This window comes from Natrix helvetica (genome assembly GCF_964273705.1).
Source record: "Natrix helvetica genome assembly, chromosome: 5".
NCBI lineage: Eukaryota > Metazoa > Chordata > Lepidosauria > Squamata > Natricidae > Natrix > Natrix helvetica.
In genome coordinates this window covers 42,267,589-42,285,920 of record NC_138551.1, presented here as the reverse complement: position 1 = coordinate 42,285,920, position 18,332 = coordinate 42,267,589, and the positions used below count along the sequence as shown (strand labels likewise).

General features: G+C 37.3%; 3 protein-coding genes across 8 annotated transcripts in view; 1 reads left to right on the top strand and 2 right to left on the bottom strand.

The window, feature by feature from the left end:
• PAK2 (p21 (RAC1) activated kinase 2) overlaps window positions 1–475 on the bottom strand; it is a 35,709-nt gene extending 35,234 nt beyond the window's left edge. For both annotated transcript variants that reach the window (XM_081954264.1, XM_081954263.1), the window contains exon 1: window positions 259–475. The gene's annotated coding sequence lies outside the window, so the exon portion shown is untranslated. The remainder of the gene's footprint in view (window positions 1–258) is intronic.
• A 456-nt stretch (window positions 476–931) lies between these two features.
• PIGX (phosphatidylinositol glycan anchor biosynthesis class X) lies at window positions 932–13,562 on the bottom strand. 5 transcript variants are annotated; one of them, XM_081954269.1, is made up of 7 exons: window positions 13,424–13,562; window positions 10,312–10,415; window positions 9,542–9,599; window positions 8,508–8,649; window positions 5,147–5,360; window positions 4,860–4,960; window positions 932–4,277 (listed from the first exon to the last, which is right to left on the bottom strand). In XM_081954269.1, the coding sequence occupies exons 2-7, from the start codon at window positions 10,382–10,384 to the stop codon at window positions 4,128–4,130; spliced, it is 738 nt and encodes a 245-aa protein (XP_081810395.1). In that variant the 5' UTR covers window positions 10,385–10,415; window positions 13,424–13,562; the 3' UTR covers window positions 932–4,127. The 5 variants fall into 5 exon arrangements, with proteins under 5 accessions (XP_081810395.1, XP_081810392.1, XP_081810396.1 ...); XM_081954266.1 differs by lacking the exon at window positions 13,424–13,562 and adding an exon at window positions 12,999–13,084; XM_081954270.1 differs by lacking the exon at window positions 13,424–13,562 and adding an exon at window positions 12,613–12,776.
• A 550-nt stretch (window positions 13,563–14,112) lies between these two features.
• CEP19 (centrosomal protein 19) lies at window positions 14,113–16,105 on the top strand. The gene is made up of 2 exons (XM_081954275.1): window positions 14,113–14,247; window positions 15,553–16,105. Exons 1-2 carry the CDS (start codon window positions 14,121–14,123, stop codon window positions 15,912–15,914), a joined length of 489 nt encoding a protein of 162 aa, XP_081810401.1. The 5' UTR covers window positions 14,113–14,120; the 3' UTR covers window positions 15,915–16,105.
• Window positions 16,106–18,332: the final 2,227 nt, after the last annotated feature.

Here is an 18,332-nt window from a genome sequence, read left to right as displayed (position 1 = left end):
GCCGCGAGGGGGGCCGGCTGAGGAACTCCCTGCAGACCCCCCTCCTCACCCCACCCACCCCGCTTTCTCGCCCACCTGCCCGCCCTCAAGGGAAAAGTAGCGACAGTAGCCCCCTCCCCCTTCAGCGGGCCCACAACCCCACTTCCTCCCGGGTGCGCGTACAGGGAGAGACTCCGCCAAACACTTCAGCCTCCGGGCCTGAATATTGCTTAGTGTGTATGTGTGTGTGGTGTGTGTGTGTTCCCCCCCCCCTCCTACCCGAAGAGGAAGCTGCGATCCCCCTGCCCTTCCTGCGTTCCAGCCAGGTCTCCGCTCCTCCAGGAAGAACCCGCAGCCACCACGCCGCTCAGAGTCACCGGACAGGAGCCAAGCTTCTCGCTACCGGCCTGACCGCTTGGGGCAGGGCGCGGCCTCCTACAATGGCGGGGAGGGCCCACCGGGCGGCCAAGGGAGTGAGCGGAATCGCCGCGCGTGGTCACAGGCCGGGAAAGGAAGAGGCGGAGCCGGGCAGGCGGCTTCGGGCGCTGAGCTCGACGCTACAGACAGAAAGAAGGAAGGAGGCGAGGGAGGGAGGGAGGGAGGGAGGGCGAAACGCAGGCACAGTTACTGAGACTTAGCGGTCCTACCGTTGCATGGAGGGACAGCGGTGGTACTGCATTTCCCCACAAGGTATCTGTAAAGACACTATTGGTGTGAAATTATTGGGTAAGCTGCACAAATGCACGGGGAACGTCGAGATCTTGAGATCCTAGCATCAAGAATGCAAAGATTCTTCTATTCGTTGGGTTTGTCTACAGTTTGCATGTAGTTTTAAGTTCTGAATTCCTTGTTTGCCCCCTGTCGTTTTGAATTAAGCTTTATTATAGGTTATAAAAATATTTTTTTGTGTTTAATTATTGCTCAAGTAAAACGAGTGATTCGTGCGTGGGCGTTTTGTATGTGTGCTTTTATTGGTATGCATTTGTTTCTAGAATGCTTTTCGTTCCAGAACCAGCCAAGTTGTAAGAAATGTAAATGTAAAATGTAAACAATACAGGAATTTAAAAATATCAATATAAAAACAAAATGCATTTTATAAAACATAACGTTAACAAGTAATCTAAAAGACGTTGCTGTATTATCCAATTTTCCAAAACGTATGCTTATTTTTAAAAATGATTTGGAAATCTCAATTTAATTTTAAAAAAAGGTAGTATTGCTACTGAAATGTGGCATCTCAAACAGAAACTGTTACAAGCTCAGTAGTTATTTTTCTCAGCTAAATTATGATTTTTTCCCCTCTTGCACTGGAATTATTCTAGAAGGCTTCTGACTGAAATCACCTAATTCTTAGTAAACTTCATTTTCTACAAAGTTGCCAATATCCTGACTTAACCCAAAATATGATTAGAATAGTAAGCATGAGGTTTAGCAGTGAGGTTGTCACTGACAATACATAACTAGAAAATATTGCTTCGAAATGAATATAGGTACTCCTCAACTTATGACCACAATTGAGCCCAACATTGCTGTTGTTAAGCAAGTTAGTTAAGTGAGTTTTGTCCCATTTCATGATCTTTTTGCCATGGTTATTAAGGGAATCACTGCAGTTAAATGAATCATGTCAGAAAATGAATATGGCTTCTCCCATTGTCTTTGCTTGTTGGAAGCTGACTGGGAAAGTTACAAATGCAGCTGTTATAAATACATGCCTGTTGCCAAGCCCCCCCCCCCATTCTGACCATGTGACTATTGCAATGGTTCTAAGTGAAAAGTCATGTCACTGTTCAATATTGTTGTAACTTTGAACAAACACTAAATACAACGTTGTAAGTTGGGGACTACCTGTATAAATATAAGTGTATTAATTTCTAAATATACACTAACTTATCACCATTAGTGGATATATAACAAATGAATAATAAAGCACAGATAAAAACCTGAAAATGAATCATCAAATGAAAAGAGAAATAACTAGCAGACCAAGCCAAAACAATGAAAATGTTTAGTGAAAAAAACCAGTCACCTAAAATATTATCCTCCGTGTTAACTTTTATTTGATCGACCATAAAAATAACTTATGTTCATCCCCAATGCTGTAGATAATCCAAATGTTTTTGAAACATTATAATGGTCTTTCTGCCTCTTCCTGCTTTAGAGAGTTTAAACCAAGTAGCACCTGCCATCATGCTATTTCCTTTTGCATTACATAGAAGAGTTTTGCAGTGATTAATAGTGAACAGTTCTTGTGTCAGTATAAAACAAATATAAGAAAAAATGGCCATAAATGTTCTTTTCAAGAATGGTTCATTAGATTTTGCTGATTTATAAAAATATAAAAAACTGAAAATGAATTCTCTATGAAACTGGGGTTGTACAAATATGCCTTTCTCTAATTATTGTGCATGCCAACTCTAAAAAAGAAGCACAAGAACTTACAATATTGATATACTGACAGAGTTCCTGTGAACAAAGCCTAAATGTACAGAAGAATTACTTGTAATTGTATATTTACAATTAGAGGAAGATTCATTTTCGGGTAAGTACAAATAGTTATATTCATATCCAGTAAATTTCAACCAATAAAATCCTAAAAGATTTTGTATCCAAGGATAATATAAACAGATTTACAGCTGATATTTCATGAAATACCTCAACTTCTTATAAGTAGTTAATTCAGTGACAAAAAACACTCCAAGCAAATGCAGAACATTGTTCAAATAGATCTTGAAGTAGTGCAGTAGCTGTAGCTTTGCCTCAATAATCACATAGCATGTTATAGAAAGAACAAAAGACCCAATGTTCTAGCAATTTGTTATCCAGTGATGAAAGATACCGCATGACAAGGTTTTTTAAAAGTAGTGTTTTAGAGGGGACTCATTTGAGACAGATCTAGTACATGTGAAAAGCAATGAAATTACATGAATTTAGATTGAAAACTGAAGTGGTATTTGCAACATTTGAAGACATATGTTCTTCTGCATAAAAATTTATAAATATTCAATATTTTCTATAACAATGGCACATGACAGAAAAATTGAGAACATTTTAATTGCTCATTTTTTCCAGCAATTCAAAGCTAATGGTTTATATTTAGCATTTTTTCAATGCTTGAAAAAGATATTCCTGTCTATAGACACAGACATTACAACTATGGAAGTATTTCCTGTAACACTGCATGGAAGAAAAAAACCTGGACTTTGAAGAAGCAGGATAAAAAGACTGAATGTGGTGTTGAACAAAATTCTTCAAAAATCATGTAATCCTTAATTTACAACTACAATTGAACCCCAGATTTCTGTAGCTATGTGAGACTTGTTAAGTGAGTAAATCCAATTTACAACCGACTTTGCCACAGTTGTTAAAACTACCTATACAGCCAAGGAAACAAATGAATACCGATAGATCTGTGATGGCAAGCCTGTGGCATGTATGCCAGAGGTGGCACGCAGAGCCCTCTCTGTGGGTACACAGCCATCGCCAGCTGCACTTCCAGATTCCATTGCACGCATGCATGCCAGTCAGCTCTTCCATGCGCATGCACGCGTTCCCAGCCATTCTCTTCTGGGTTCCATTGCATGCCAGCAAACTAGTCTCCGGCATGCCCGCAATGGAACCAGGAAGTGCAGCTAGCATGTGCAAAGACCAGCTAGCCGGCATGCATGTGCATGATGCAACCCAGAAGAGAGCAGCTAGCTGCACGCGCATGTACACCGGACCAGCCAGCTGGCGTGCATGCATGCGACGGAACCCAGAAGTGCAGCTGGCCACCGTGCGCATGCACACCGGCCCCGCTGCTCTCTTCCAAGTTTCGGCGTGCACGCTAACGTGTGCTGCTGTTTCAGCACCCCATGCCAAAGATTAGCCACCACTGCAATAGATCATAGAACAAATCAGCCAGGCTCAAATGACCACGCTCAAATTATAATTTGGTCATATTAATTGAAGCCAAACTTTGCCCATAAAGTTGAGAAAAGTGAAAGCAAAGAGGAAACTTGATTGCAGTAGTGATGAATGAGCTGTTGAGAGACCCAAAAGGCCAAGTATCAATCCCAGCTTTTGGTACACGATCAAGCTTTCTCTTTTCTTATCTATAATTTGGACAGTTTGACAGCCTTTTCATGATTTCAATAATAATTTGTTTAATATCACATTGAGCAATGAATGGGCCCATATCTGCATAAAGCTAAAAGGATAAAACTGGAACATAGTCCTGTGGTAATAAGTGTTATTGCACAAACCAAGGCAAGGTGATGTTTGAGTCCAACTGGTACCTGCAGTTCCAATTCTTTACTTAGCTATAAAAAAAAGAATTGCAAATTAGAAGACCAATAAGATAACTTTTGTTCAAAATATATAACACATACTATCACATTTATTGTGAAGTGTACTTGAATACCCACATATGTTGAACTTAAATATTTTAATCATTTTACAGTTTCCATTTTCAACAGTTCCTTGCAATAATCTCTTTTATGGTATAAATTTGTATTAAATTATTCAGATATGGTTGCCATTGAGCTTCATTCCTAAATATGAATGGCTGAAGCATTATGAATTTTGTTCCACAGCAGTAGAATAATTTAAAAGTCTGATTGGATTGAAATATTTATCTTTTTATTTTGAACTCAAAAGTTATATTTAATACTTGAAATATGTTTCATATTTAAGACTGTTCACTAACACTGATAATGTTATCTAGTCAATTAGTGAAATATCTACTGGGTTAATAAAATTTAATCATTTTAGCAAAATTTAGATTTATAAGCAACTTTTTTTAATTGGTATGGAATGGCATTAGAATAAGATAAACATTTCAAAATAGTTATAGAAGTATGTATTTAAAGAAAAAACAAAGCATAGAAGAAATATGAATGTACCATTTTATATTTCATGCTCTTCCAATAGCATACATCTAGATTATTCTGGGAACAGGGAGCTTCTATTTCAGTTTCTTTCAGACAGTTCACTGAAAAAAAAACTAAGAGAAGAGAGCGGGGAAGGATAGTTTAAATGCAGCACTCAAAGAACAATTATTCTTAGACTATAAGCATTACTTTATGAAGGTCTCTCCCTAATGCTTCCTTTAGTATGTAACAGTTTCCCCCCAGGTTTTTTTGGATCAACACTGCCACTTTTACATTCCTTTTCAATAATAATCACGTACATTTTGCGCAATGAATCATTATTTCTGGATTCTGCAAAACAACAGGGATTTTTCCATGACTTTCTGAGGGTCGGTAATACCGGCAGTGCAGTGGTATTAATGCTTTAAAACAGGTAGTGCATTTGGGATCAGGTCTCATGTAAACAAGGACAGAAGATTCAGTTGCTAAATACTCAGGAACTTCCAAATCTACTTCATCTGCAATCACCAATGCCTATGGAAAAACAAAAGGTGTACATTGAAAATGACATAATTTTTAATAATAATATCTCATTTATATTAGAATCCTATTTAGGAAATGGTACCATCTTACTGAAAAGTCTCAGGTAGTCTTCAAATTATGATCCACTACTGAGCCCAAAATTTCCATTGCTAAGCAAGGCAGTTGAATTTTGTCCCATTTTAGGACCTTTTTTGCCACAGTTAAGTGAATCAATCCAATTGTTAAGTGAATCATGCAATCATTAAGCAAGTCTGGCTTCCCCCATTGACTTTGGCTGCTGGAAGGTACCTGATAGATGGAAGGTATATGATGATCACATGTAGTCATAAATACAAGAATTGCCAAGTGCCCAAATTCTGATCAACTGAGTATGGCGATGTTGCTAAGTGTGAACAATGGTCATAAGACACTTGTTTCAGTGCCTTTGTAACTTTGAACAGACTTTGCTGATCAGAAGGTTGCAAAATGTAATCACATGACCCCAGGACCCCAGCTACTGTCATAAATATGAGTCAGTTGCCAAGGTCTGAATTTTGATCATGTGATCATGGAGATTCTGCTACAGTCGTGTGAAAAACAGTCATAAATCTCTTTTTCAGTGCCATTGTAACTAAAAGAACTTGTAAATCAAGGACTATCTGTACTGAATATTTGTGATGGGCTTTTGTTATAAGCAATAAAATCACTAAAATTGATACAAGGATTGCATCCAATTGCTGAATTACTGCAAATCCTTATAGTAACAATAGCTGGCATGGACTTTGATTTTAAATTCCAAATCCTCAAGTCATTATTAAAATGACAAAGTACTACTTTGAAAGTACTTTCACAGTCTTTAGGCATAGAAAATGAAGAGGATATTTGAGAATCACTACTGCCTGATGCTTTAATCCCAGTTCCAATAATACCAGATAGGAATTATTACTATTAAGATATGAGTACTATACCACTTTTTAAATGTTTTTTTCTTCTTTTCAAAAGAGTCAGAATATAGATCTTTCAGACATTAATTGCATGCATTGCTGATTTCAGTTTTTGGTCAATTCTGTTTCCCCTTAAAAACCATACTCTAAATGCTTAAATTAGCTGTGCTGCGTAAAATGTAATACATATGGAAGCCATTCCCTTATAAATTTGATCAAGTGTCTGTTATGAATACTAATATATGCTGTTAATTTTGCCATTACTGCCTATTCTCTGAGGTTAAATTCCCAGCCTTGTACCATTGGTAATATATCTCTTTTCTAGTATTGTATTAAGTTTATCCTTGCAGCATGAATGTGTATCCCAGTAAATTGTAACCACCAATCCTCCCCCCCCCCTTTTTTTTTTTAGTATCTTGGAATTGTTTAATCATAGTAAAAAAAAGGGGGGGTGTTAATTCAAGTTTGATTTCTAAAATTTCCTGAATAGTACTATGTATTTATTTCTAGTATTTTGAGGTTCTGTACATGTCTATCATATATGGTAAAACGTTCCTTGTCTCATTGCATTTCTAGTATTAATTATAATATAATTTGTTTATCTTGGCAATTAATGAAGTTTTATGCAGTTTATAAAACACTTCACACCAGTTTTCTTTTAAATTATAATAAGAGGTAATTTTACATATTTGTTCTATAGTTCTGCCCATTGTTGCATTGTGATTGTTTCTTTGAAATTTTGCATCTGTTTTATCATTCAAATTTTTATTTGTTCTGTCATATTATGTAACTATTTCTTTGATGCCTTCAACTCAATTATTGGCTGCCTGGACTAGTCCCTGCAGTTTTCTTGGCAAAAATTTTCAAAAGTGGTTTGCCATTGTCTCCTTCCTAAGGTGAGAGAAAGTGACTGGCCCAAAGTCCCACAACTGGGGTCATGCCTAAGGCTGTTTTTCTCCTAAGGTTGTACTTTTATCAAGTTCCATTTTATACCATGTCTGTTTCAGTTTTTCTCCTTTTTTGTATCCCAGTAATTGTGTAACATGGTTATCTATGAAGCTCATTAGCTAAATCAGCAACTTCCTATAAAGTATTAATGTTCTGTTTGAGGATTTAATCCATTCTATTAGCCAGTATAGTTTGCCCTCTAATAGAGTTTGAAAGAGATACACAACGTCTCTGTTTTGAATCTTGTTAAAGTTCGAATTTTATTCTTAAGTTCTTTCCATTCATATAAATTGACAGTTTGCCATTTTTATAAAGCTTTTTCTGGGATCAGAATTGTCATCATTTGAAACATGTAGCTTATGTTGGATAATGCATTAATCTTAATTGATGCATTTGATCGTAACCAAAACAGTTTTTACATCTTTTAAGATCTCTTGATTTCTTTAATGTAATTTGATTTATTTCTTGATTGTTGCCTTTCTTTATACATTTTCTTTAGCCTTTTTTTCATCAGTGATATACATAGTGCTAATTGTAGATCTATACATTCTTTGCCCACTTGACATTATATTTTTGTATCACTTATTCTGTTTTGCTTGCTTTTTTCTTTTTAAAAAATGATTAAAAGTAATTTTAAAATGCCCATTTAACTGTATTGTTTTTTACTTGGAAGTTTACTTTCAGTATATTTTCAGATTTATACCGTGTTTCCCCGAAAATAAGACAGGGTCTTATTTTCTTATGACCCCCGAAATAAGCACTTGGCCTTATTTTCGGGAAGGTCTTATTATTTTTGAGGTGTAGGAGGCGGCAAGCGTGGTCACCTCATGGCTGCTGCTGTGTTGCAATATTTTGGGGGAGGGCTTATTTGGGGGGGGCTTTTTTTAGCGCATGCACTGAAAAGCCCGATTGGGCTTATTATCCGGGGAGGTCTTATTTTCAGGGAAACTGTAATTAAATTCTTCCTAAACTGATTTTTTTTCTGATAAAGCTATCCTACGTGCTACACGGTTGATCAATATGATGGAAATAGGAGCCACAAAATAATATAAAATATTTTACGCATTAGAAAAAAGAACGTAGAAAGTAAAAGAAGAATGCTGAAAATTTATTTAATTTTTTCCCAAAACTTCATAAAAAGCATAAAAAATAACATTTCGTTCTACCTTTCAACATTTACAGAAATATGACATATCGTTATTTATTTGTAATCCTTTTGTGCTATATCCAATGCAAAATTGATCTTTATATCACCCAAAAATCATACCTCAGTGATATTATGCTGTTGTAAAGATTTCAATTCATAGGGATCAACATATAATCCTCTTGGAAGATGTACTCTAATTGCCAGCCTGCAACTTTCAAGGCCTTCATCAGCTACACCAAAATGTACCTTAATTAAGAGATCTCTACCATAAAGAAGAAAACAAAGAAAAGGGATGTTATTAGACTTGCAGAGAATACAAAGCATCTCCAAACATACCAGTTACATATCTCTGTGTAAAGAAGTTTTAAATATTGTAAATCTGAATTGTAAATTTAATCAGCAGGTGTGTTTTTTCTATTTTTCTATTTATTGTGTTAATGTTTTTAATGTAAGCAGCCTCAAGTCACCTTTGGCTAGATGGGTGGCATATAAATTTGATTATTTAGAGATAACACTAAGTCTCACTGCAATTTATTGAACTCAGTTCTTCATAATAATGCTTAAACAATACTTTCATTCATTATTGTCTAAATTCGCATCACAGAATTTAATGTAAATGACTGGACCTAAAACTGAGATTGTTACAGCCCAATAAATTTGCATTGCTTTACTGTAACTACTACATAACTAACTTGTAAACTGAGTTCTATACATATCCATTGGACTAAGCAGACTGAATTTACATTAATAAAAATTTATTAGTATTGTATTACCAATTATCGCGCCTTATGTCTGTATGCACCAGAAATATATTTCAACATCATTCGATTGCTCATTTAACTGTTTATTAAATGCTTTTCCATCCAAAATCATACTTAGATAATAAAAGAAAAATTCCTCAGAATTTTAGGCATACAGGTTTAAAATGTAATTGAATTTGTAGCATTAAAATATTAAAGATTAATTCAAAGAAACTTCCCAATCATGTAAAAGCTGCTTGAACTGCCAAGTAAATTGTGTGCCCCATCTAAAAAAATTGAATAAAAATGTATTTCCTTATCAGATATAATTAGAAAAATGCAAAAGTGATGGATTCAAACCTTATTGAAACACTGCTAAAAGATACTGATCAATATTTAATTGTCATAACTCACCTGTGAAAGCCATCTTTCAAAAACTGTTGCATGATCTCAGGACATGTGTTCAGTGCATCTATTAAAACCAGAAATGAAAACCAGAAAAGTCTTTACTGTTTTCAACAATAGATGATCATTTGTAAATAGCATAATAGAGAATTATAACACTTTCAAATTCTTATGTCCTTAATCTAGAACATAAATGAAATTATTGATATTGTGATAAATATAAAAATACTTCTTTCATGAAGTCATGACAGACAACAGTCCTTTAACTTAGTGGTTGCAAACTGTTTTAGTCCAGCCTACTGTAGAATGCAAAAATATCTTGTCTCCAAATTTCCAGCAGCCTTAATTTCCAATATATATTAGAAGTTTTCTGGCTTCATTGCCAGAGCTTTGCTCTTCCTTTTGATATTGTAGAAGTTCCTCAAGACCTAGTTTGCTAACAAGCCTGGGACTGCCACAAAACTGGACATATACCCTGTTTCCCCGAAAATAGACCTCCCCGGATAAAAAACCCAATCAGGCTTCTGAGTGCATGTGCTTAAATAAGCTCTCCTCCGAAAATAAGCCCTTCCAGAAAATATTGCAACATAGCAGCAGCCATGAGGTGACACGCTCACCGCCTCCTGTACCTCAAAAATAATAAGACCTGCCTGAAAATAAGACCAAGTGCTTATTTCAGGAATCAAAAGCAAATAAGACCCTGTCTTATTTTCAGAGAAACACAGTACTTAGAGGTCCCCATTGTTGCGGTAGCTATTCTTATTCAAATTGTAACTTACATAAAAATTCAGGCATTATACATAGACTAAACAATTTCACAAAGGAGAGAATATTCCAATTAAAAGAACACATTTTTCTTCTACTGGTACATTTCAAATTAAACCTGCAAGACAAAAAGAAATCACATTATAACAAATGTACAGAATATTTTTATAGCACATATTATTTTGTTACATAACTATGCAAATGACAATAAGAATTACTTCCATGTAAGGTAAGTTCTTAAACTCTATAGCTCTTCTTGTCCACTGGCCTTATAAAACTTCAAAAATGTCCATTACAAGCACTCTTTGGTGATAGAATTTTAAAGTTATAAACTACTTGTGTGCATCTCATCATACATACATTTATGGCATCTCACACTGTATATGAAATCATTTCTTATGTATAAATACATCACAATCGTGTGCTCTTTATTTGTATATATGCAGTAAAAGAAATGCTTTTGAATTTGGAGACTTTAACCCTATCTCAAAAATGCTGGTATAACTGTTTCAGCAGTATAAAATCCATTGAAATCAAAAGTTTCTTTATAGAAAATAAACCTATTCTGCTAAGGACATTTTTATCAATAAAATAGATTTGTCATAAAAGTTGGTTGTGTCTAATCAACATTGATTGTATTTGAAAAATCAAATATGTGGGTAATACCAGAGCAAGGTTTAGATAGTACTTGGGTGAGAAAACACCAAGGATCCCAGTCTAAACTATACCAGAAGTTTTTTAAAAATCCCAAAAGGCAATGATAACTCATTTATACACAGTCATCATGTGTGAGTTGAGTGGTCATATAAATCTGCTTAATAAATATTGCTGCCAAAACAACATAAATATGTCCATGTTACCAGAAGGCAAACTCAACTCAAGGTGAGCTTTTACTAGTACATATTTTCCGAAGAAAGAATGACTATGCATCCTTCCATATATTATTTTCCCAAGTATTTATATGCACATCAAATAATCACACTGAAACTATTTATACTGTTATTGCCCAGCAGAAAAGTTCCTACTTGAGAATACGAAAAGTTGCAGTTACAAAAATAAGGACATTTATTAATACTGAGGGAACTCTTTAAGAAAAACTGAGTTCATGTGATATGAAGCATAAACCAGGCAACTATCTTTCATTTATTGGGTTTTAGCTAGATGTGCATCCCAACAGCTCCTCCTATTTTTCCGATGACAATAATTCTTATAGAAGAAAATATTCTTCGCTCAGAGTTGAACTGCAGCGTCCTTGGTGCTCTCTGAGCTTGGTTGTTTGCTTGCAGATGTTTTATTACCCAACTAAATAACATCAGTGCTAGCCAGTGTGAAGTTGCTCCTTTTGTATGTAATAGCTTGTCCTGACAGTGTTGTTGGGGGTGTGGTTTTCTCCTTGCTGGTTTCTTGATTAGGGTATTGTTTTCTGCTTGAATGTTTATCTGGCACTGATTCCTGCTTATCTGGGTACTGGCGGGGATGTGCCTATTGATGGCCAATTTGTCTGAAAGCCAAGCTTCCAGAAATACCCTACATTTTTGGATTTGGCTTGGTCTAAGATGCTCACAATTTTTCAGTTGAAACCGTGGCTGAGTCTGAGATTAAGAAATGTTCATGTGTCTTTTGACATAGAAATAATCCAATTTACACACCATTCAAAAGAAGCAACACAGAAGGAAACAAAAAAGATCAGAACATATCCACCAACCAGGGCAGGGCAAGCAACTTTATAAAGAAGGAACAAACTCCATACTGACTAGCATTGATGTTATGTATTTGGACACTGAAGTATCTGCAAGCAAGCCACCAAATTTCACAACAATAACTGGTTTGACTGGCCAAAAGTCACTTAGTTTGTATGGCACAGAGTCCACTAGAATCTGGTCTTCCTGGTGACCCTGCAACAGTATACCAGGCACGCTGCGGTGTGAACATGCGAACGTTATAGCTCAGTAAGGGATCTAAGTCAAGTTAATTGTTAATCCATGACATTAACCAGGGGAAAGTCTGAAAGGCGACTAAACCTACATTGACACAAGCACAGTCAGTATCAAAATAGGCACCTAATTTATTAGTCTGCACAATTCCCGACTAACCTGCCGTGTCTAAGATCAGCTTGTGCTCTCTAGTCCCTCCGACCAGTGAGGGAAGAGGCAGCGGAGGGAAAGCACTTTACCTACCGCTTCCTTTTGAACAAAAGAATAACGCAACCTCAACATTACTGCCCAACCCTCCCTTCTTACAGGCGCTCTCCCTTCCGTTTACAACTAAGTCCCCTCCCTAGGACTGTCCCACCTCCGCCAGACTGAAAAACATACCGCAGATAAAATAATTTCTGCGGTAATGTTTGTCTCCCGCTCCCCAGCTAACCCCCGGAGAACTGAAAAAGGCAAAAGCGGCTTGTAAAGAGGAATCCAGGTGGCGTCACAAATCTTTGCAAGTTTCCCTTCATTAATACAGGCCAATTCTTAGACAGCAATGCCGAGGACCAGATGCGAAAGCTACGCCCTGCTGCATTTAAAGTGATGAGCGGAGAAAATTGCTCTATGTCTAAGCGACGGGAGAGAAAAAGAAGAGCGATTTGCGGTGGGATGAGATAACCGATGCATCTTTTACGGGCTAGCAGATTTTGCTACTTTGAATTAACCCAGCTGATCAATGCAATACAAATTACAGTTATATGAATCTATTTATATATATACACACACAGCTGGATAGCGCTATTAAGACCAACCCAAAGGGCACAAACTGTGAATGATATACAAGCTTTTTGAACATTACAGAATCTCTTCTGTGTGAGATTTGGAGTTTAAAAACCTACGCGCTTTCACACCATTTAGGTCAGAGGTCTTCAAACTTGGCAACTTTTTAAGACTTGTGGACTTCAACTCCCAGAATTCTCCAACCAGCTCTGCTTGCTGGAGAATTCTGGGAGTTGAAGTGCACAAGTCTTAAAATGGCCAAGTTTGGGGACCTCTGATTTAGATGCTCCGCATTAAAGTACCCGAAAACGACTATCATTTGGGCTCCTAAAAGGTTAGCGACTCGAGTCTCAAAGTCGGACTCCTCCGCCCAAACGCGGAACTGCCGTCCGTAACATGAAAATGAACGCTGCGCGCCTCCAAGCACCTGCAAACCAATTCCTGCCGCGACCAATTCCTGTCGCCATTTGCTCCTCCCAGCGGCGATTCTTGGGGCGGGGGCGGAGGAGGCGCTCCAGTCTCGGCGTCTCTTTACAGGGAGCCCCGCATCCCTAAACGGTTTCAAGAGAACAGAGCGAGAGATTTCAATCCGCAGAGGCGGCTGCAGCGGAAGCCGGTCTGAGCCACGACAGGACCGGCGAGTCTACCAAGTCAAGAGTGGAAAGCGCTGCTTTCATCCGCCTTGAACAGCGCCTTCTTTCGAGTAGGCAACCGCCCTGCGTCCTGCGGGGATCTGGCTGGCCTGACAGCACACTCTCCTCGCTGCGAGGCATCCTATCCTACCCTCTCCTTTCTCGCGCCCCTGGGCTCGTCCTTCTTCCCCACTTCGGAAAAGAGCAGGCCGGACTTTCAATTAATAACCTGAGCATACGGCAGAAAAATGGCAACTTCGAGGAGTGCTTGATGAGACACCGACACCCCCACTCCCACCTCCGCGGGAAGCTCTCTGCTTGCCGGCTTGGCCCCTTAACTGCCCGACGAACGACACTACGCGGAACGCATCCAGTAAACCGCCAAAAATCGCGCGGCGTTCCTTTTAACCGCCCTATCCCGAGTATACTTTTCTCCGAAGGAAACTAAATGGCTGGGATCTGTCCCTGCTGAGCTTTGCAGCAGAAGCTGGGATGTCTTATGTAGCCAAAAAGTGTGGCATCCGGTTACAGCCTCCATCTATCGTTTTGATCTATGAAGATCAGCTTAAGAATCTGCGCCAGCGCATCATGCCTCTCCGGAATTTTACCAAATTCTCAGGTACACTAGGGTATATTTCAAACTTATCACTAGTATTTTCTCATGCACGTAGAGTGTTCGGTGCCCATTTTTTCTGCATTTATTTAGGAATGGAATTGTTTCATTGACACCCCCCCCATACTTCGCTCACTTCGTTTTATAAATTTGATTTTATTATCTATATTTATAAGAGACAGGTATATTAAAACAATATGAATGTACATAGTATGACCCCATATCTAAAAGAAATTGTTGTTGTTAGTTGCGAAGTCGTGACCCCACGGACAACGTTCCTCCAGGCCTTCCTGTCTTCTACCATCCTCTGGAGGACTGGCATCCTCTGGCATGGCTGGCTGGGGAATTCTGGGAGTTGAAGTCCACAAGTCTTAAAGTTCCCAAGTTTGGACACCCCTGATTTAAGCTCACGCCACTGCTTCAGTGATTCTATCCAGCCATCTCATTCTCTGTCATCCCATTCTTCTTTTGCCCTCAATAGTTCCCAGCATTAGACTCTTCCCTATTTAGTCCTTCCTTCTCATTAGGTGGCCAAAGTATTTAAGTTTCATCTTCAGGTTCTACCTTCTAAAGAGCAGTCAGGATTGATCTCCTCTAGGACTGACCAATTTGATCACCTTGCAGTCCAAGGGACTCGCAGGGGTCTTCTCCGGCATCATAGTTCAAAGGCCTCAATTCTTTGGCACTCAGCCTTTCTTATGGTCCACTTTCACAGCCATGCATTGCAACTGGGAAAACCATAGTTTTGACTATACACATTTTTGTTGGCGAGGAAATTAGTTGTTTACATTTGTAGAGCATTGGGACTGACCTAGCTTATTCCCAATACATTTGGGCCATTAATTCTAAAGGTTTGGAAACCTTATTTATTGTACGCCGCCCCGAGTCCCTTTGTGGAGAGGGAGCAGCTAACAAATTTAATAAATAATAATAATAATAATAATTTAGACAGGTGCTTCATGGAACAACTGTCTGAATTTGTTCCTCAAGGTTTTGCCATGTCACATCTTTTCAAAGCTGCAGGGCTGTTGCTGTAACAACTTCCCATAGGCTTGTTCCCAATTTTGACATCTTTGCTTTACAAAACATTGGGTGTATACAAAACATTGAAATAATTCCAGAATTCTGCCAAACCTATGTTGTATCAATGTAGATTTTAAACTATGGGCATGTGTTATATCTTATAAACACAAACAGTAGTGAGACAAAAATAGGTTTCAAGTTTGTTTTATTTAAAACCTTTCTAATGCACATTTCCAAAAATTTCTTTTTTTAAAAAAAGTATAATCATTATTTTGGCCTTTAATACAGATTGCAGCAGGGCGGCAGAGCAGCTAAAGAATAATCCTCGGCACAAAACGTATTTAGAAGGGGTATCCTTGGAGCAGCTAAAAAAGTTACACAATTTGTTGAGATGCCACCTGCAAGGACAAACTCTGAGCCAGAGTTTGAAACAAGTTGAGCAGAATGAAACAGTTGATCCAGAAGAGGACCTAAATAAACTGAACGATGAAGAGCTAGCCCAAAGGAAAAGAATTATGGATGAATTGTTTGAAAAGAACAGAAAACGAAAAGAGGACCCAGATTTTATCTACAATGTAGAGGTGGAATTTCCACAAGAGAAGGAGCTTGAAGCTTGTGAGTGGGATACAGAAACAGAGGATGAATTTTAATGCCAAACTAAGCTTATGGAGATTTTCAGGGACCGTTTATTAATTATATATACTTCGTTTTAGTAACAATATTTATCTAAAGTTATCAATGAAAGGTAGCATTGTGTAATGTCAAAATGATCGACATGTTTTTCTTTGCTTGTCATTAAAAAAATATTCTGAAATATTTATATTAAAATTATATGCAAAAATGTGTGTACAGACTATGAATGTGTTGAGTAGAAAAATTGTATTGGTTCTTGTATTGGTATGGGAAATATCCATTAAGTAAGTATTGACTTAAATAAACTTTATTCAGACAGAGTTGCCAGAACAGCAGCTGCCATTTTGTCCATTGCATGAGCACAAAATGGTACCTACTATTCTTGTAAATTGGCATAGTGCATGATCCAACACAATATTTCTGAAATGGACCCTTGTTTAACCAAGAAACTAAGCAAAATTGCTGAAAACAGAAAGTGCTGCGTCACTAGAGAACCAATTGTACATGAAAGCATATCTGCAAGCATTCATATTCAAAATAGATATGTTTGCAGAAGGCGTATGAATTGCATCAATGGGATAGAACTTATTTGGCAAGGCCTATTGGGAGAACTCCAGATATAAAAAGTCTTCCTCAACCAGGAATTTTCTAAATAAAGGAAATGTCTAAAGTAAATATTCAGAAGAACTAAAATCAGTTTTTAAAAATAGTTCATTCTTAACTCAATTCTTCCACCTTCTGCATAAACTTTTGCTTTTCAGATGTTGAAATTTCATTTCTGACATTAATATTCAGTAGGTTTTGGGCAGATTCCAATTCCTCATCCACACCTTAAGTGAACCCATTTGAGAACATATAGGATTCTTGAATTTGTATTTTCACTTAGAGAAAGGAGATCTCATTAAAGCATTATTGGACTCCAATAGCAACTTTCTGAAGGATCGTTTTGGTATTTTAGAAGCAGATCCATTACTAAAATTATGTTTATGTCAGCTGGAAGGAAAAAACATTTTAAGTTGTTTGTCCCAGCAGTTCCATATGTTGGCAGAAATGAAGTGACCACATCCACCAACTTACTTCTGTCATGTGAATACTTTGAGGCTAGCTGCTAGATGATGAGAGATATTCATAATGACACAAGGAAACTATAGTTTATTCAGCGTTGGTGAACCTTTTCGGCACTGAGTGCCAAAACAGGAGCACATATGGGGAGCACTGGAAACCAAAACAGCTGCCCAGCGCACATGTACGGGACTGTCAGAAACCAGAATAGTAATTCACCAGCGTGCATGCGCGCACTGGGAAACTGAGCTTCCAGTTTCCAGCATGTACATACATGCCGGTCACCTGATCTTCCGTTTTCTGGTGTGCATGCATGCATGAAGACCAGCTGGCTGGCGCATGCTGGAACCTGGAAGAGCAACAGGTTCTGGCTGGCATGCCCGGAGAGATGGCTCTGCGTGCCACTTCCAGCACAGATGCCAGAGGTTCATCATCACAGATATATGCACAAACAATTTTGTGGTGGGAAAGACAGTGCTTTTTATTAAATAATTTAGATTGGGATTAAAAATATTGTACTTAGATGGAAGAAACTAATTTTAAGTACCAAAAAATTGATCCATAGAATTCTCAGCCATCTTACATGGTAACAGTTTTTTTAATGACTTGTTATAACTGATTGGATCCTATTTAAGAGAATAATTGGGACTTAAATACTATGGATACATATACATATACATATACATATATATATATATTTGCCAGTTATTAATGTAGGTAACTAGCAAATGTGAGTAATGATATGTAGTCAAGGTTTTTTTTTTTTTAAAAAGCCAGCATTTGTTCTCCAGGGGGCAGTGTTTTCTCATTAAAAAATCTGTTTGAGGCAAATTTTTGCACTTAAAAATAATTTGTTATTTATCAAAATAGTTCGCGATATAGAGTGATTTGGGAATAGGTTGTATTATCCTTAAGAATTATATATTTGGATGTCTAAAAAAATAAAAATAAAAACATTTTAATGACATTTTCTTAGTCTGACAAAAGATTTTTTTCAAAGGAATATCAGCAATTCCTAATATTGCAAAATATAATTTAGTTGATCAGCCCGTTTAGTGCAAGAAACCTGGATCTTTTACAAAATGGATCTCCAATAAAGCATGTGCTTTAATATTTAACTTGAATTTAACTTACATTTATTTTTTCTGCAGATTTGACTGCATTTTGTCCCATTTGGAATAAAACAAGATTTAACACTCCTTTTTATGATTGTTATCTACATGAAGCACTGTGTGCTTCCAAGTGAGGTATTAGATATATGGTGATGATAATCAGGGATATAACTCCACATAGTATCCTTTCTAAATGGTCTCCTCTCTGACAGCTTTCAGTGAAGTAGTTAAGACAGCCCTTTTTTTTTGTAGAACTTTTAA